The following is a 20,564-nucleotide window of genomic DNA, read 5'->3' on the forward strand; positions in this document are numbered from 1 at the left end:
TATATTCCTTGAAGTACGAGGATGGTTTTTATGTAGAGAAAACGTAAATATGTACCACGGGCGAAGCCGGGGCGGACCGCTAGTACATTATATATCCAAATCATAAATGTTTGTATTTTTGTGATAACGCCTTATGACTTTGCCAGGTCATGAAAGTATTTGGAGTGATATTTTTAATTTTATCTACATTAATATTTTACTATCTACTAAGTAATATATTTAATAAAATTATTATTGCACTGAACTCTCAATTCTTTGCCTCATTTGCGTTTTAATTTCATTTCTTTTCAAATACTCTTTTCTACTAATCAAAATTTTTCTAACTTTGACGTTCCCGCGAATTCTTTTCCTTACTTTTTTAATATCTTTAGCTGTTTTATTAAGTCTATTGTCTATGTGAAAGCCGAAATCGGTTCTTTTTTCTAAATCTAAGAAATCCTCTATATTCTCTCTGGTCATTTTGTTGTATATTTTCAAAAACTGCCAAAATTCTATATCTCCACCTTTTATGTTTGTTTCGTAGAATTTTTTTAACTCCGGATCGCATTTATGTTTATTTACTATGGGTTTAGGATCTAAATAACGGTTTGGATTAACGGATGTAGCAATACCAGTATCTGTAGCGGTATAGATACCGGTATTAGTAACGGTATTTTTACTTTTTTTATTTTCGATCAATTTAAGCTTATGTTTCCACATTTTAGGTTTAAAAGGTTTTTTATTTGGATCGTGACGTCGGTAATGTAATTTTAAAGCGCTTAGAGTCTGACATATTTTCTCACATTTATCACACGGGAACATCATTTTGCCGCCATTTTTCTTAGTGACGTCACTCAATCTTTTCATGCGCCCGCAATAATCATCACTACCGGTTTTCAATACACTGGTCACATCACTAATTTTCGGTATTAGATATTTATCGATATTTATCGTTTCTTTTTCTACTATCCACTCCTTGCCTTTTTTAACTAACTTCGTTTTTGTGACCATTTTATCTTTTATTTCGCGGTTTTTTCTATCAAGATTGACATACGCCTGTTTATTAAGGTGTTTGACACTAGGGATGACATCCATAGTATCGATAATTTTGTTTTTTATGTCGAAATAGAATCTGGAGCCGTTATTATTATTTTTTCTGTCTTTTATGTGGCCGGTGTGTAATTTGGTGTTTATTTTGTGTTTTTCAAGAAGGTGTCTTCGCATATTTGTCTTGCATACGTAGTCACATAGCGGACATTTTCTTAGTATAGTTGAGTTGCACAGATCAAAATGTTCTTGGCAGTGATCGAGGAGGGCTTCTTTCGTTTCGTATAGCTGTAAATTCATATTATTACATTATTTACAAGTATTAAGGATATTATGAAGAATATTTGTTTAAAATGTAATCATTTACTTTGTTAAAGAAGTTATTTTAGGATGAATTATTTATTTATTTGCGGAATAAACTTAAAGTTAAATCGTGGTGTCATTCGTTTACGAAAAACTTATTTACAATAACTTAAATTTTTCACGTAGCTTAGGTATGCATTATTTTTTACAATTAAACCAAAAAAAATCTAACCCATTTCCTAAACTTCTCAATGCTTACAAAAAATCTGGAAGTACGTAAAAAAATATATAATTGTCAAAATCTAATATATCTAATATATATATTATAAAGGCGAAAGTTTGTAAGGATGTATGGATGTATGGATGTTTGTTACTCTTTCACGTAAAAACTACTGAACCGATTACAATGAAATTTAGCACACATATAGAGGGTAACTTGGATTAACACATAGGATAGTTTTTATCCCGGAAATCCCACGGGAACGGGAACTATGCGGGTTTTCCTTTGCAAATGCGGGCGAAGCCGCGGGCGGAAATCTAGTTAAATATAATCTTACCTTAAAACACACATAGCACTGATGTACATTGAATTTAAGCTTCCCAGTTTCATCTTTCTCATATATATTATCGATTTTTATTTCATTCGTTGGTTTAGGTACAGTTAATGGTTTGGGAACTGAAAAAAAATCAAAATTATTAAATAAAATAAAGCTCAAGCCTAAATAATTTTTAATTATACTTCGTTTGAAAGCTTTATTGAATTAATTTTTAATGAATCAAACGTGAAATAAACTTTATAAAAAAGTAAAGCTTCATTTTCATTTCATTTCATTTTATTTTTTAGTTAAAAATACATTTCTATAAAAATACACGTGTCAGAAGTGAAACTTCTTTGGCAAGATTCAAAATCGTCGCCTTACTCTATGACGTGACGGTATTGCCATGACGCGACCTTGAAATTTTACTCTCAACGCGTGTAAAGAAGTTTCACTTTAAAGTTTTACCTTTAGTAATCAACTTCTGCATTCTCTTATTATACATCCGTCTCACTCTTTCCAACTCTTTTATCTCTTTCTCTCTTCGAGATTTTGTCAAAATCCTTTTCAATTCCTTTTGAAGATTTCTCTCCACTGCCGCGTCTATTGTGGGATCTGGTTTTTTAGCTGAAAATTTTATTAAAATTTGCATGTTTGTTACTCTGTTATCTAGAAATGGCTGGATCGAATTTGATGATAATAATATAATATAATATAATACTGACTTAAATTGGCAACCTTTTTAAAAAACCTTAATTTTAATTAAAAATATGCATCATACCATTTTTTAAGTGATCATGTTTCACAAAACATAAAATTAACTTAATACAAAAAACAAATAATTGATACGTTTACATACAATTTTAATTAATTAAATCAGTTCAAAGTTGAAAGTCTGCAGTTTCAATACTTCGTTTTTGTTTTCCCAAAAAAATGTTTTTTTGAGATACATCACTACTATTCTGAAGGTGCGATATGATAATATGTCGGTTGCTTGTTATGGTTGTACACATAAAGTTTTAAGAATTCATCTATTTGAAAAAAAAATGCGTCTGGAATTTTATAAGTATTTTTTACGAACTCACCGTATGCAAAACTATAACCTCCTTTGAGCTTAGTATACCAACAGTGGGACACCCTGTATATAAAAATGAAACCCGTTTATAACGGCATCACGCGTGAACGGGTGGACCGATTTCGATAATTCTTTTTTTATTATATTCCTTGGAGTACGAGGATGGTCCTTATATTATGAAGTGAAAACGTAAATATGTACTACGGGCGAAGCCGGGGCGAACCGCTAGTATATAAAATCGACTTACAAGTCTGTGTTCTCATAACGACTTCTTTCACATAGAAATCGTCCATTTTACGCTCCACCTGTACTTCTATATTACCAGTCGAATCGAGACATTTAGATATTTCAACGTCTGAACCTAGAAATGGTAAAATTTTTTTATTAATAAATAACAGAATAAATATTAAAAATGAAGGTCAGTTTCTTTTTGAAATTGTAATCTGTGAAATTAAGAACCATTTTGATAAGATTTTCAACGACATATTTCTGATTTTATGAGGTTTGTCTCAAAGATCTCGAAACTTTTTTAATGTATTTTTAAACGGACGAATTAAGATGAAAAATTATAAGTATCTTACCGCTTTCGACTTCTTCTTTTATTTTAGGCACTTCTTTATCATTTGCTTCGTTCTCTTCTTTTACTTCCACTTTCTTCTTTAATACACTGAAAAATATTGAACAAAATATAATATACTAGCGGTCCGCCCCGGCTTCGCCCGTGGTACATATTTCGCAATAAAAGGTAGCCTATGTTCTTTCTCAGGGTCTAAAGTTTATCTGTGCCAAATTTCATCAAAATCGGTCCAGTAGTTTATGCGTGAAAACCATACATACAAACCTTTCCTCTTTATAATATTAGTATAGATTATGTAGTTAGGTATTTCATTTCTCAATAAATATCTGTATTTTTGTTACATAACAATTTTTTGTAAATTAATTATGTAATGCTTCAATAAGATAATCTCATCAAATTATTTTATTGTCACCGATTAATAGATTACAATGTTTGAATTAAATCTGTCCCTTTAAATGATCAAAATCGAGTCTTAAGGAGTCGGTTACAAACATACAGGTGAAGCTAAGCGTGTTAAAATATGTATATATAAAATATCTTACCGTCTTCTTGTTAGTTTATATTTAATACAATGCGTGTTCCAATAATGTGATTTCAAGTAAATATGTCTCTTATACGTTTTATGGCATATTTTACATTCTCTGTCCTGTAATGTAAAATATATAATAAATAAAAAGTATGAACCAAATAAAAAAAATGCAAAAAATGTGTGTTATAATTTTCCAATTGTATTGACTTATTTATATTGCTATATAGCGATTTTAAATATTTTTGAGATTAGCGACACTTTTTATTACTACCGAATACAAAGAAGGAACATAATTTATTTATTCATTCATTCGTTCATTTCATTCATTCAATTAACATTGTTACTTATAAAAATTTATTAGAATTTAATAAAGGAAACAAAAAAAATGCATTTAATTCATTTTTTTTACACAAAAAAAAATATTTTTCATACCGTTTCCGAATCGTGTCCATGTTTGATATGCATCACTATACTCGGCTTATTATAGGTGAAGAAATTACATAAATCGCAAATATACTTCTGTTTGAACATGTGCTTCTTCGTTATGTGATTTGTTAAATATTTTTTGTTGTAGAAACTGGAAAAAATATGAAAAAGCTTTGGAAAAATAGACATTTTTAGGTGTCGAGATAACGATAATAAATAAATAGAAACATGGATTTCTACAATAATTAATGACGTAGTTAACATATTTGTCCAGTCATTTTAATCATCATCATCAGTCATTTGAATTTTATGTCGTTATTTATAACTAGCTGCGTCCCGTGGTTTTACACGCATTGTTCCGCTCCTATTGGTCTTAGCGTGATGATATATATCCTTTAGCCTTCCTCGATAATTGGGCTATTTAACACCAAAATAATTTTACAAATCGGACCAGTAGTTCCTGAGATTAGCGCGTTCACACAAACAAACTCTTCAGCATTATAATATTTGTATAGATGATAAACGGAAGACAGAACATTTGCCGGGTCAACTGGTATTACATTCAGGGCTGATTTTTCAATCCTTGGTTAAAACTTATTCGTCGAATAATTTATAAAACTACCATTTTAAAAACGTATTCTAATTGCCCGTATTTGACAGTTTACGTGACATTTTAATATTATCGTGTAATACTTTATTGGACGGATAAGTTTTATCCAAGCATTGAAAAATCGGCCCTAAATGTTGTAAACACTGTAAATATTATCTTTCAATCAGTCTAACAGTCAATAAAAAAGATTCAAATCTGTACTCCAATAAAAATTATAATTTCATACGAAACAGTACCCCTCTTTGCACAGTCGGTAAACTCACCCCACACCGCAGTAATCACAGACCACACTCTTCACTTTGACTTCGTGTTGTCTACTATGTCTGTTAAATCGGGATAATCGCGAAAAACGTCGTCCGCATATGTGACACTCGTAGTGTTTTGATGGATAATGTAGGATTACGTGTTTTTTAAGGGTAGACTGCGAAAAAATCGAAAAAAATTTTTTGGGTAGATGAAAAAAAGTTTTTATTGAAGAAAAAACACAATTGATAGGAATCTGGCTGGCAAAATATGATAAAATTTTATGATATACTGCAAAAAATCATACCAAAGGCGAATCTATTAAATTATTTTGATAGTATAGGATTAAGTTTTTTTGTGGGTAGACAGAAAAAATGTAAAAATAAACAATCTATTTTAATAGAAAAAATTGTATTACGAGGCGGGATTCGAACCCGTATCTTTTGCCAAAGACGCGGGTTAGATCTTTTTATAGTCGCGGGCCTCGTGATAATCTTTAAAACAATTCTCATTCAGAAAGCATTTGAATGCTATAAAACTAAATATTAAACTTACCTTATCCTTAAAAGCCTTCTTACAATCACCGAAGTCACACTTATAGGGCCGGTAGTCCACGTGCGTGCGAAGATGTCGCATCAGATTATATTTATTAGATATGTATATACCGCAAACATCGCATTGCACAGTATAGCTCTGTTTGTGGACTACACGCTGTAATATGTATAATAATAAAGTCAAACATTGATAATTTTTTATATATATATATATATGTATTTCCATATACTATTCTTGAAATATATTATAGCAAATTTTAGGTATTATTATACTAGATGTGCTCCGCGGTTTCACCCGCATTGCTAAGCTCCTGTTGGTCGCGTGATGATATATAGCCTACTAGATTTCCGCCCGCGGCTTCGCCCGCGTTTTCAAAAGAAAACCCGCATAGTTCCCGTTCCCGTGGGATTTCCGGGATAAAACCTATCCTATGTGTTATTCTGATGTATAAGCTATATTGTGGTAAAGTTTCATTCAAATCCATTCAGTAGTTTTTACGTGAAAGAGTAACAAACATCCATACAAACTTTCGCCTTTATAATATTAGTAGGATTAAGAAAGTCTTCCTGTATAAATGGGCTATCTAACACCGAAATAATTTTTCAAATCGGACCAGTACTTCCTGAGATTACCGCGTTCAAACAAACAATATATAAATACTAAAAAACACATACCACATGAACATTCCTCGACGTATTATCCCTGAACATTTTTCCGCAAATCTCGCAGGGTTTGTTTTTGGTGTCCATGTTGAAGTGTTCCTCTGTTACATGCACTTTTAACACTGACTTTCGGGTGTATCTAAAATTATATTTTATGTTTATTATATATGATGGACAATGACATAGTTATATATATATTTTTTTTAATTTTTTAAGTGAAACTTCTTTATCGGGGTTGGAAAAAAATTTAGTGTAACATTTTTTCGTTACGCGTGACATTTTTCCATTACGCGCCATCTTTTTCTTATCCCTAGACCCTACCACGCGTGATTCGACGTATTTCTATAAAGTTGCATATTATTATGTAGATGCATTTTTTATTCGTTATATCTCAATAATTTTGACTCCTAGGTATAAAAAAGTATGTATAATTAAAAAAACCGTCTCATCTGGTTATCAGATCGGTGAAGGTCAAGCTCCCACGGTCTCCTGTACTACAAGGGTGAGCACACTTACTGTTTATCGCACACTTTACACTTGAACACCGGCACTTTACCGCGATGTCTCTCTTCGTGTTTCCGAAGTGTTGAACTGTCACGACATGCGTATTCACAGTACGAACATTTGAACGGTTTTGAGTCTGAAATCGAATGAAACAAAATACATTTAATTGTACCCATAGAGTTAATACAACAACACACAGGGTTATAGTCGAGCCAATTGAATAGGCAACATTTGACGTATATCAATTTTATCTTCGAAGAGATAATCTAGTCAGTAGGTATTTATGCTCGCTTCTTTTGCGATTTTCGCCGAGACGGTAAGCTAATCATATAATTACCTGGGACCAAAATTGTAGATCATAAAATTATCTATAAAAAACTTCCAATACATTTTTTTCTAGGAGCCACCGTTTTTACGAAAAATCTATGTTTACATTCATTATTCGCAAAAAAAATCCAATCACCAGAACGACAGGAAATTTTAATATTTTATTTTTAAGTGTGTTTTTCACAATTTTGTTAAATTGCGACTGGATGAAAATTTTGTTTGTTGTCGTCTTCGTCGTTTGTAGGGTGAACAAATCCTTAGCGAAATATTTAACAAAAAGCTCAAATGATATCGAAAGCTCAATGAAACAAAAAGCTCAAATCATATGTAAAGCTCAATTCAACAAAAAGCTCAAATCACATGGAAAGCTCAATGAAACAAAAAGCTCAAATGATATCGAAAGCTCAATTTAACAAAAATGTCAAATTATATCGAAAGCTCAATGAAACAAAAAGCTCAAATCACATGGAAAGCTCAATTTAACAAAAAGCTCAAATCACATGGAAAGCTCAATTCAACAAAAAGCTCAAATCACATGGAAAGCTCAATGGAACAAAAAGCTCAAATGATATCGAAAGCTCAATTTAACAAAAATGTCAAATTATATCGAAGGCTCAATGAAACAAAAAGCTCAAATCACATGTAAAGCTCAATTCAACAAAAAGCTCAAATCACATGGAAAGCTCAATGAAACAAAAAGCTCAATGAAACAAAAAGCTCAAATCACAATTAAAGCTCAATGAAAAAAAAAAGCTCAAATCACATGGAAAGCTCAATGAAACAAAAAGCTCAAATGATATCGAAAGCTCAATTTAACAAAAAGCTCAAATTATATCGAAAGCTCAATGAAACAAAAAGCTCAAATCACATGTAAAGCTCAATGAAAAAAAAAGCTCAAATCACATGTAAAGTTCAATGAAAAAAAAAGCTCAAATCACATGGAAAGCAAAATTTGTTAACTACAGTTGTGGGTTCAGAAACGAAAATACCTGCAATTTTTTTTACATATTTTCATTGTACAGACATCACTTTTCTACCATTTTATTATATTACTAGCAATGCCCTGCGGTTTCACCCGCATAGATAGCGATATCGTGACAGTGAAAAGTCTACATATAGGTCGGACTACAGGTTTAATTTTTAATCATATGAAAATCACCTTCACCCCGTCCCGCACTACGCCTGCTCATTGTATTAAACAGTATACCTACTATTTTCTGTAGATTGACACTTTTAAAAATTCGTTATATCTTTTGAATGGAATATCAATTTTTTTTTAATTTAAAAAGCATTTTGCTGGTATTGAAACAGTCTATAATAAAACATCATTTAATGGGATAAGGATTAATATAGGTGTATGGATAACATGGTTTGATTACTGTCGACACTTCTATTTACTTTGAAAACGTAAAAAAGTTGTTGTAGTAACATAACTACTGAAGATGGACATATGGTATTGCGGACTTTCTTGTAGATATTGATCCATTCTATAATACCGTAGAACATTTTTTTGTTCAATCTTCTATAGATTCCGCAGCGCACGCGATGACAGAATTTTTATGGAATTTTTTACACCTTGGGTTACATTATTGCATTTCTGTTAAGGATCTCTAATTTTTTTGAAAATGCAATATAGCCTATGTTGCTCAGTGAAGATGCAGCTTTCTAATGGTGAAAGACTTTTTGAAATCGGTCCAGTAGTTTATGCGTGATAACCATACATACATACATACATACTTACATAATTACAAACCTTTCCTCTTTATAATAGATAGTATAGATAACGAACGTCGTACGTATGTTTGCTACTCCTTCACGCAAAAACTTATGTTCCAGAATAACATATAATCTATAGAGGTACTTGCTTATGCCCGCAGACGAAACCGCGCGGCATAGCCAGTATCACTACATAGTATAAAACAAAGTCGCTTTTGCTGTCCCTATGTCCCTATGTATGCTTAAATCTTTAAAGCTACGCAACGGATTTTGATGCGGTTTTTTTTAATAGATAGAGTGATTCAAGAGGAAGGTTTTAGTATATAGTACCTATGTGTATAATGACATAATGTTTATTTTTTTATTTATTATTAAACATACATACATACAATTACAATTACAATTTATTACAATATACAATTAATAGAATTAATAAATATAGTTTATTATGTTTTAGACAAAGCGGGCAAAGCCGCGGGCGGAAAGCTAGTTATATATAATTTCATATAGATATTGTTCTGTATTTTTGTTAGCTCATACACCAGTAACAGCGTCAGCCGTGACGAAAATCAAAAACATGATGTAATTAATAACTAATTGCTATTAAAACGTGTTTTTGTTATGGACAATTTAGTTTGATAGCTACACTAGGCATTGCAGGTGGATTTTGCTGTTTATTATAAGGAAACAAAATATTTTACTGTAACCGTTTTCTGATTGAATTAATGTTTATAACTATAGATAGATGATTTATGGGGTTTCTGATGCTTAATTATTATAATATTCGGTAACATTTATAATTGTTTATTTCTACATTTAAATGTATAAAACATTATAGTACACACGGATCTGTATGTACGTACATACACACACACGCACTCGCACGCACACGCACGCACGCACACTTTCAAGTAGACATTTTTGCACGTATGAGTTATTTAAAACGTTATTTATATACCTATATAATAGCTTTTCAAACATTTTGCGTTCAATTTAAATTCATAAAAAGGCTTATATTATGTAGTATGTACTAACACAGACAGACTTACACTTTTATAATTATGTTTTCAATGACTCCTTGTTTACTTAAAAATATGACTTAAGCTCTAATCGTGTGTGCGTAGAATAATGTTTATTTATTTTATAGTGTTCTATGGATTAATATTTGTAACTGGTATTAACTTTATTACTTTTTATTCATCTATTTAGTATTTATTATTTTGTTATATATATGTAATTTTATAACTTACTCATATCTATTATATTTATTTGTATTCACTCCTTGTATATGCACTATCTACCTTTTTCAATCTTTTCATTTTCCTATATCCCAAGGTTGCCTGGAAGAAATCGCTTCAAAGCGATAAGGCCGCCAATTTGTACGGTGAAGATTCTTTTTGTATATTATTGTATTGTATATCTGTGCATTGTACAATAAAGTGTTTTTTATTTATTTATTATTTATTTATTTAGAAACTACCTTCTTATAATTTGACGATACAAAATCTATAACCGCCTCCTTGGTACAGTGGTTGACGCGTGAGCGCAACACCGAGGGGTCCTGGGTTCGATTCCCGGTGGAGACGAAAAAAAAATGTCTCGGTCTGGCAGGAGACAGAAGGCTGATCACCTACTTGTCCTCAAAAGAAAATCGATCAGTGAAACAGATGTATAATGCATCTGCCCCTTACACCACTAGGGGACATGGGACTTCACTAGATGTCTATCTATGATATCGTAGCTAAGGTTGATCAAATGTGACGGAGTTATTAATCGAAAGCATTTCTTGAAACGGTGCTTAGTTCTTTGATGGTTGGATAAATGCTTTTCAACGTTTGTGAAAATCGTATTCAAAGATACTGTTGCATACTTAGCAAGACAAAAACATACTTTTTTCAGAAGCCAGAGTATATTGTGAGGATCTAAACGCTACACCGTGGAAACCGTACGGTTACTCCTGCCCAGTTTTATGTCAGAGCGTACTAAATGCTATACACAGGTGAATATGTACTCATAATAAAGATGAAGAGTTTGTATATGTGTTTGGTACTCTTTTATACAACAGCTGATCGAATATATGACGTTCGCTTTTCCGAGAAAATATGTAGTACTTAGGATAGTTTTGGCGAAAGCGTATAAATATGACTGCTATGTTCATGATATTTTAAAAATAACGTGTTTAGGATACTCTTTGATGCTAAAGTTTTTGTGATAGAGTCGTTTCGGACGTTTTTATGTAGTTACTAGATTTCCGCCCGCGGCTTCGCCCGCGTTTTCAAAGAAAACCGGCATAGTTCCCGTTCCCGTGGGATTTCCGGGATAAAACCTATCCTATGTGTTAATCCAAGTTACCCTCTATATGTGTGCTAAATTTCATTGTAATCGGTTCAGTAGTTTTTACGTGAAAGAGTAACAAACATCCATACATCCATACATCTATACATCCATACATCCTTACAAACTTTCGCCTTTATAATAGTATTAAGATTGTACTGTTAAATATTTATACTGTGGTTTTACGGTGAAACATTTCATTATCATGGGTATTAGCTTTGACTACGCCAGCGAAGACGCGGATGGAAGCTAATTTATTTAAATAGTAATATTGGTTGATTCAAGTAACATATATGTTTACAGATTAAAAATAATGGACTACAAAAAGATAGTATTCCAAGAGCTATCCGTCAATCAGAACATAAACGAATTAAATGAAATCATTATAAATAGAGGAAAATTAAAGAAACCAACACAAGATCCATTATATTCTGATTACGGACACGAGATTTACAAGCATATTTCTCGAAAAATGGATTACGATTATAAAAAATACAATTATGACAACACTATTGAAGCTATCGATTTGATTAAACACGTAATGGCGGTATTCAAGATGGCGGACTGTCATGACATAGATAATATTGGCGGGAATTTGAATTGTTCTAGGAAATTCAATGTGGATAACGAATTTGTTAATATAATGACGAATATTTTGAACAAATACGCAAAATCGACGTTTCAGTTTACTGAAGAAATGACTGAGGTGCGTAAGAAATTACAAAGTTATTATATCAAATTAATGACGTAATTTGGGGCTGTTAATATTTAAAATTGTATCTCAAAGCACGAAGGAGAACTGTAGGACATTAGCAATGAGCTCAAACTTAACAATAAGCTAAAGTTTCTAATGTAAAATATCTGCTTCATATATTCATATACTTTTTTTTTCATATACTTCATACATTTCATACTTACATTCTTGTAACAAAACATCAAGTGATATCATCAGCGATAGTACACACATAAGTTTCCCTTCACAAAGCGAATTTAGTTTGATAAACTATATTTATTTATTTTGTTCTTTTAATCTCCTAACTGTCTAGTTAATTATTCGAAAAATGTTACATTTTTTTTCAGGTGATACTAAGCAAGCTATTCACGAACAGCACACACGCACATAACATGTACGACGTAAACAAGCTACTAAAATATTTACGAAAAGCTGTACGCGTACATACCAATCACGACAATAAATATGTGATCACTTTGAAACCAAGGAATTGTTTGAGTATCAGCGTCCCGGGGTGTTTTTGTAAGCCTGGGTGAGAATAATTGTTAATATTATTTAATTTATGGAGGGTAGTTGAAAGTTTTTTTTTTGTAATAAAAAAAGTGAAAAAAAGAACATGTGTTCCGAGCACACGTGGCAGAAGTGAAACTTCTTTGCAAGATTCAAAGATACCAAAATCGTCGCCCTCTATAAAGTGACATGCCATGACGCGATTGACATTTTACTCTCAACGCGCCTAAAGATTTTTCACTTCAAAATATCGATTTGGAAATTGAAAGCAGTGGACTGGTTCCAGGCAGAGGCGGCTCGTGACAAAATTTTATGGGTGTTCACTTGAAATAAAACACTGAAAATACATGGTGTAAATCAGTACAATTTATTAAAAAAAAATTACTTATAAAGGAAATGCATACCTACGTCTTTCTTTTTGGTGTGCAAAAATATCTATAACTTTTTTGTGAAAGTTAAAGCAATTTGAAATGCACCACAAAATACGACACAATCCATTATCCTTCGTAAAATATGTCTGTTTTCATCGACACGGTCATTGAACTCGCGTATTGACTTTCGGTACGCGGAATCTAGTGCTTTATAGTCCGTTTTCTTATGGGCATGCTTGTATGGAAAGGTATACATTTTTGAGTAAAGCAATGAAATTTGGTTCGAATATTGTACTCGTCCACCTAAGCCCAAATCGCCTGGTAGCCAGTGTCTACTCCCCGGCAGAAGGGAGGGAGGGGGGGTTATAGAACATAGCGCCCGGCGCTCGGAAAAAAAATTCTGGCGGATTCATTTGGCCCTTTGAGTCGAGTTTGGTGTCGTTATCAGGTAACTAGATGATGCCCAATTCATTCTCCATACTAGTTTTTTAGGGTTCCGTAGCAAAATATGTCACAATCTTTAAAATAATAAACTTTTGGCAGTGGCAAAATCCAAACAAACCAGTATATTTTTATATTTTTGTATCAAACTTGGTTTATAAAAAAATACTGTCTGAAAGGCCATTCCATGCAGATTATAAAAACATTAACATGTAATATATATCTTACCATTTTCAATGTGAAATAAATTATAGAAAGTACAGGAACGTTCGTCAGCGCAGCGTAGGGGACAGCTAATAGACCCGAAAAATAAGCATTATCATAAAACAAAAACCAGTCAAGTGCGAGTCTGACTCGCCCAACGAGTGTTTCGTACTTATTTATCCTATACCATGTTATCTTGTCTGGTAGGACCTGGTTAACTGATACACACACACTTTCGTCTTTATAATATTAGTGTGATTTTTAATCATCTTTAAATTATAAATGAAGTCAGGTAACATTGTTAAAAATAAAGATAGATAATAATAGAACGTTTTTGTATTAATAATAATGACAACCACCTCCACAATTACATAATTCGGTACATTTGAGCTGGCGTATAAAACACTTCAATCTGGAATTGCAAGATTTCACGCACCGACATCTTATCAATTCAAAGCTTCTCTTTTCTTTTTATTTCAGATGGGCAAGGAATATTTTGATTTTTTTAGGTCCCTAAATATATTATACATCCTGTAAAACTGCCCTTAAGGTGTGTTGTATAAGGGCAGCTTCTGTGGGAGGCAAATTTTCGATTTGCCTGTCCGTTTTTGTTAAAAATTTGTTTGCGACCCTCATTTACTGTCACAGCGGGGTACAATGTGAAAAACAAACATATACTTATAATAATTATAAAAAATATAAGTTCTGGATAAGAGTATCCTTAAAATATCGTGACCGTCCTTACTTATCAGGCATTGTAATCACAAACTTTTCAATTTCACGGTCTGCATATTTGCCACTGTAAAGTGCTTCAAATCCTCGTGTGACATTCGGATATGCCTTCCATACCTCAAATGCAGGTGTACCTATAGTTCTTTTAGACCTTCTAGCTTTGGAACACACGATATAGTAGTAGTAGCCAAAATAATGTTAAGAACAGTCGACAGATATGGCTAGTACAGAATATCATGTGTTCCAAGCTAGAAGGTCTAAAAGAACTATAGGTACACCTGCATTTGAGGTATGGAAGGCATATCCGAATGTCACACGAGGATTTGAAGCACTTTACAGTGGCAAATATGCAGACAGTGAAATTGAAAAGTTTGTGATTACAATGCCTGATAATAAAGGACGGTCACGATATTTTAAGGATACTCTTATCCATAACTTATATTTTTTTATAATTATTATAAGTACATGTTTGTTTTTCACATTGTACCCCGCTGTGACAGTAAATGAGGGTCGCAAACAAATTTTTAACAAAAACGGACAGGCAAATCGAAAATTTGCCTCCCACAGAAGCTGCCCTTATACAACACACCTTAAGGGCAGTTTTACAGGCTGTATAATATATTTAGGGACCTAAAAAAATCAAAATATTCCTTGCCCATCTGAAATAAAAAGAAAAGAGAAGCTTTGAATTGATAAGATGTCGGTGCGTGAAATCTTGCAATTCCAGATTGAAGTGTTTTATACGCCAGCTCAAATGTACCGAATTATGTAATTGTGGAGGTGGTTGTCATTATTATTAATACAAAAACGTTCTATTATTATCTATCTTTATTTTTAACAATGTTACCTGACTTCATTTATAATTTAAAGATGATTAAAAATCACACTAATATTATAAAGACGAAAGTGTGTGTGTATCAGTTAACCAGGTCCTACCAGACAAGATAACATGGTATAGGACAAATAAGTACGAAACACTCGTTGGGCGAGTCAGACTCGCACTTGACTGGTTTTTGTTTTATGATAATGCTTATTTTTCGGGTCTATTAGCTGTCCCCTACGCTGCGCTGACGAACGTTCCTGTACTTTCTATAATTTATTTCACATTGAAAATGGTAAGATATATATTACATGTTAATGTTTTTATAATCTGCATGGAATGGCCTTTCAGACAGTATTTTTTTATAAACCAAGTTTGATACAAAAATATAAAAATATACTGGTTTGTTTGGATTTTGCCACTGCCAAAAGTTTATTATTTTAAAGATTGTGACATATTTTGCTACGGAACCCTAAAAAACTAGTATGGGGAATGAATTGGGCATCATCTAGTTACCTGATAACGACACCAAACTCGACTCAAAGGGCCAAATGAATCCGCCAGAATTTTTTTTCCGAGCGCCGGGCGCTATGTTCTATAACCCCCCCTCCCTCCCTTCTGCCGGGGAGTAGACACTGGCTACCAGGCGATTTGGGCTTAGGTGGACGAGTACAATATTCGAACCAAATTTCATTGCTTTACTCAAAAATGTATACCTTTTCCCATAAGAAAACGGACTATTACGAATGTCTTGTCGTCCGATAGACGCCAATTGCAGTTCATTCAACAAATGGTACCGAGATTGTGAATGTTTTCATGTTTTTTCATCTTGATTGAAAGATGAGCAAGTCGTCAACGCCCGTTTCAGTCCAAGCACTCTCACCTCCGCCGGCCGCGCCCGCTTTAAATAAAAGACACGGAAAACAAAATAGTTTGTTGCTTTCATCACAACCACACAACCACGGTGTTTTCACATATTGTTCAGATTTAAACACACGCGTATATGTTTTCGTTTTTGTCGTACATTTTTGCGTAAGATCATGTAGCGGTCCCTTAGCTTTACATTCAAGCCGAATTTGTAACGTTTTATCACACTTTTTAATGAACGCCACATTATAATTATTGTTCATTTTAACACTCACAAGTAATACTGATAACTACATGCTATTTCAACACGTATTTTATAATTTTAATTAGAAAATTGCATGAATCGCGCGCGTGCATTGAAGTTGACTCGAGTGTTTGTTTATATTAAAGAAGTGGAAACTGGCAACGTCGCGCCGCGCGCGCAATCACTGTCCTGCCGGGCGGTAAAAACGAACCGGCAACGTTTGCAGGTGCGGCGCTCCGAATTTTGCTACTTTTCCATAAAAAATCTTTTGTTTCACGCGCAGGGCTCTGGCAAAACCCTCTCTTTCACTCCTATTGGATTTCGTATTAGGAAATGTACTAAATCTTTTTTCATTGGAGCGCAATCGTGAGCGCACTTCTTCGCGCGTTACATAATACAGTAGGTATTATACAGGTGTATGGGATGATGGAATGATGGATATATTCATTGGTATTAACAGTAGTTTTAAAGATTACGATTGATTTTAAATTAAGGAGTATGATTTTATTATAATTATTTATGGGAGTTCACTGCACCAGCGCTCCTTAGGGCGAGCCGCCTCTGGTTCCAGGGGTTCACTTGAAAATCTTAGAAAATCGAAACCTCACACAAATTATTTATGAATATAAGAAAAAATCTATTTACTTGGAAAACAATAAATATTTTTGCATATACATGTACTTTGTCAGACTTTTTATATAAAAATACCCAACTTATATTGTCTATTGCTTCGAATTAAATAAATAAATAAATAAATAAATATTATAGGACATTATTACACAAATCGACCTAGTCCCACAGTAAGCTCAATTAAGGCTTGTGTTGTGGGTACTAGGCGACGATAAATATAATATTTAATAAATACATATATAGATAATAACACCCAGACCCAAGAACAAATAATTGAGTTCATCACACAAATATTTGCCCTGACCGGGGATCGAACCCGGGACCGTCGGCTCAGTAGGCAGTTACTTTACCACTGCGCCAACCGCGTCGTCAAATTAACAGCTATGACATCACAATATGTCGCCAAGTCATTCCTATTCTTATTTTGATGACATAATATTAATTGTATCTTAGAAATTTATTTAATACTGTATTATTTGTTTCAGATACGTGGAAAATTCCGGCCAATGCGTAGAACCTTCTAAATGCCTGATAGATAAGAATCAATATAAATATTTGTATAGAATTATTGTCCAATAGTTATAGTGTTGTTTAATAAAGTTTTTTATAATATATATTACCAAAATTATTATTTTTATTCCAGCTGGTATGATTAACAAAAATATCTTATATATAAAATTCTCGTGTCACAATGTTAGTCTGCATACTCTTCCGAAACGGGTGGACCGATTCTCATGAAATTTTCTGTGCATATCGGGTAAGTCTGAGAATCGGCCAACATCTATTTTTCATATGTACCACGGGCGAAGCCGGGGCGGGCCGCTGGTTTTTCTATAAAAACTAGCCCTGTAGGAGGATTATTAACAACTAGCTCCGCGCGCGGCTTCACCCGCTTTGTAGAAAACTTAACAAATGATATACTTATTCAAACCTACTTCGAGAACCATTTATCTATTAAAAAAACCCCAGCAAAATTTTAAAGATAAGCATACAGACAAACAGACAGCGGAAAGCGAATTTGCTTTATACTATAAAAAACTATCTGTGCCCCGCGATTTTGACCGCATTGCTCCGCTCCTATTGGTCTTAGCGTGATGATATTATATAGACTACTAGATTTCCGTCCACGTTTTCAAAGGAAAAGCCGCATAGTTCCCGTTCCCGTGGGATTTCCGGGATAAAACCTATCCTATGTGTTAATCCAAGTTACCCTCTATATGTGTGCTAAATTTCATTGTAATCGGTTCAGTAGTTTTTACGTGAAAGAGTAACAAACATCCATACATCCATATTTACAAACTTTTGTTTTTATAATAGTATTAAGAAGATAGCTGTCCTCGATAAATAGGCTATCTAACAGGGAAAAAATTTTTCAAATTGGACCCGTAGGATAATATTCACCTGTGTAAAGCATGAAAAAAAAATAGATTTATTTAAATGAATATAAACTTACTGGTATGAATCAATATGTGTGTAGATAGACTATATCCAGAATTGAAACCTTTCTTGCACCATTTACATTTGTACGGCTTTTCATCTGAAAATAAAAAAATCTAAAAAAATGACCTGGATAAATAAATAGTAAAAAAATTTCATAAATTTTTTTTATAAAGTAGATTCAAAGTTAAAAATAACTTTACAATTCATCTGGTAGCTAAAAAACTGCGATAAATAATAAACAATCACACAAACTCATTTTCCAAGTCACAAGAAAGAGTGTAACCATTAACCTCACTTTTTCAAGTCGGTTATAACCCTTTACACTTACCAGTATGCACAACCCTATGTTTTTCCATCAAGCTTTTATAATGGAATTTTTTGCCACAAAAATCACACTCATGGTCAGTTGGAGCATTATGAACCCTCTTTATATGTTTCATAAGGTACTTATTGGTTTTGAACGTGCCATTACATATTTCACAGGTAAAGGGACGATCGTCAGAGTGTAATTGAAGGTGATGGTGAAGACTGCCTTTTTCTGAGAATTTCTGGAAGAAAGAATATGAAATAATCACTACATAGTATAAAACAAAGTCGCTTTCTCTGTCCCTATGTCCCTTTGTATGCTTAAATCTTTAGAACTACGCAACGGATTTTGATGCTGTTATTTTATTGACAGATTGATTCAAGAGGAAGGTTTTAATATATAATTTATTAGGTTTTAGACAAAGCGGGCAAACCACGGGCGGTAAGCTAGTTAATAATATAAATACGAATGTTTGTTAGTTACTTAGAAACGATTCAGATACCACTTTAAAATGTGAAAGTTAGTAAGAAATATGATTTTTCAGCTGAATGGATTAATGTATAAAAATGGGTGCAGAGATAGATAATTATTTAGACAAGCTAATATATTTTTTATTACCTAGCTGTTCCGCGCGGTTTCACCCGCATTGCTCCGCTTCTGTTGGTCTAAGCGTGATGATATATAGCCTATAACCTTCCTCAATAAATGGGCTATCTAACACCGAAAGCATTTTTCAAATCGGACCAGTAGTTCCTGAGATTAGCGCGTTCAAACAAACAAACAAACTCTTCAGCTTTATAATATTAGTACAGATTTAATAATGAGAAATTAACACATTGTAGAATAAAATCTATCTATATTCTATAGTTACACAACTTTTAGATATGCTGTGCATATCTTATTTAGCAGATAAAACAACACAATGAAGATTTAAGGCAAAAAGTGTAACATTGTTACTCAGAGGCTAAACTTAATAAATACTAAAGAAGCAACAATAACTCACCTTTCCACATTCTGTACATGGGAACCGCTTTGGCTTCGGTTCTTTAGCTCTCTTCTTTTTATTTACTTTCGCCATTTTTAATGATATCTGAAATTTTAAGTAATTTCTATAACAACGAAATAGTTAAAAATAATATGATAATAATAAACCAAAACAGCTTTATCCAAAACTAATGATAACATTTTTAATTTTCAATATAAGTATGTACCTATTAGATATTTTTAAATTTCAAATTTATATAGAAAATTATATGTATGAGCAATAAGATAACATTAAAAAACAATTTATCGCTTTAAAGCTAACCAAAATCTAACATGTTCAATATACTTAAAGAAAAAATATTGCATCGCATAGTCATTAACGTAAAGTAGAAAGAGGTTTGGTCCTAAACGAGTTCCCTGGGGAACACCTACTTACATAATAGATTCATATATCTTTTTCGTAACACTTAAAAGTACACAATCACTTATATTCACAAAATAAATAAAATTGTAATGTACTCTAGTAAAAATCTTAATTTTACGTGTCAGAAATAAACAAAAATACGCAATGTTAAAAATAATCTGGGCTGATGCTGGCAAAGATGGCTGCTGTTAAGTAATTCGAATACGCAAAGAAACTTCAAATATAAACTTACTTTTACGTTCTATGTTAAATTCATAATTACTGCACTAGACAAGAAAATGATTTTATTAATAATTTTTCATTTATTTACAACTGCACTCATTTTTGTAAACAATTATTTTGAACGACAATTATTGTGTTGCCACTTGCCAAGCAAAAATTTTAAATAAAATATTTAAGACGCAACAAAAAAATATTATTTACTGAATTTCAAA

The 20,564-nt window shown here is 32.7% G+C and overlaps 2 protein-coding genes across 3 annotated transcripts; one reads left to right on the forward strand and one right to left on the reverse strand.

Annotated features, from left to right (window-relative positions):
* Positions 1-80: 80 nt before the first annotated feature.
* LOC149474995 (uncharacterized) lies at positions 81-20,495 on the reverse strand. 2 transcript variants are annotated; one of them, XM_089713842.1, is made up of 15 exons: positions 20,363-20,495; positions 19,726-19,812; positions 18,744-18,963; positions 18,429-18,512; positions 7,059-7,182; positions 6,555-6,681; positions 5,881-6,036; positions 5,346-5,503; positions 4,479-4,623; positions 4,060-4,163; positions 3,522-3,607; positions 3,188-3,301; positions 2,334-2,492; positions 1,887-2,005; positions 81-1,314 (listed from the first exon to the last, which is right to left on the reverse strand). In XM_089713842.1, exons 2-15 carry the CDS (start codon positions 19,798-19,800, stop codon positions 232-234), a joined length of 2,754 nt encoding a protein of 917 aa, XP_089569968.1. In that variant the 5' UTR covers positions 19,801-19,812; positions 20,363-20,495; the 3' UTR covers positions 81-231. The 2 variants fall into 2 exon arrangements, with proteins under 2 accessions (XP_089569968.1, XP_089569969.1); XM_089713843.1 differs by lacking the exon at positions 20,363-20,495 and adding an exon at positions 20,143-20,313.
* LOC149474996 (uncharacterized) lies at positions 10,214-17,554 on the forward strand. Its single transcript, XM_089713721.1, has 5 exons — positions 10,214-10,263; positions 10,989-11,088; positions 11,727-12,129; positions 12,504-12,688; positions 17,461-17,554. The coding sequence occupies exons 1-5, from the start codon at positions 10,218-10,220 to the stop codon at positions 17,552-17,554; spliced, it is 828 nt and encodes a 275-aa protein (XP_089569847.1). The 5' UTR covers positions 10,214-10,217.
* Positions 20,496-20,564: the final 69 nt, after the last annotated feature.

This window comes from Colias philodice, chromosome 31 (genome assembly GCF_061535455.1).
Source record: "Colias philodice isolate Cphi_HAF_F1 chromosome 31, ilColPhil1 Martin Lab GWU primary, whole genome shotgun sequence".
Lineage (NCBI taxonomy): Eukaryota > Metazoa > Arthropoda > Insecta > Lepidoptera > Pieridae > Colias > Colias philodice.

Coding starts and splice junctions, on each gene's coding strand:
- LOC149474996 (XM_089713721.1), top strand. CDS start 10,218: ATGTTTATTTATTTTATAGTGTTCTATGGATTAATATTTGTAACTG. Junction 11,089..11,726: donor GTACTAAATGCTATACACAG/GTGAATATGTAC, acceptor ATATGTTTACAG/ATTAAAAATAATGGACTACA. Junction 12,130..12,503: donor TTACTGAAGAAATGACTGAG/GTGCGTAAGAAA, acceptor ATTTTTTTTCAG/GTGATACTAAGCAAGCTATT.
- LOC149474995 (XM_089713842.1), bottom strand. CDS start 19,800: ATGGCGAAAGTAAATAAAAAGAAGAGAGCTAAAGAACCGAAGCCAAAG. Junction 5,504..5,880: donor AGAAGGCTTTTAAGGATAAG/GTAAGTTTAATA, acceptor ATTTTTTCGCAG/TCTACCCTTAAAAAACACGT. Junction 2,006..2,333: donor GCAGAAGTTGATTACTAAAG/GTAAAACTTTAA, acceptor ATTTTTTTTCAG/TTCCCAAACCATTAACTGTA.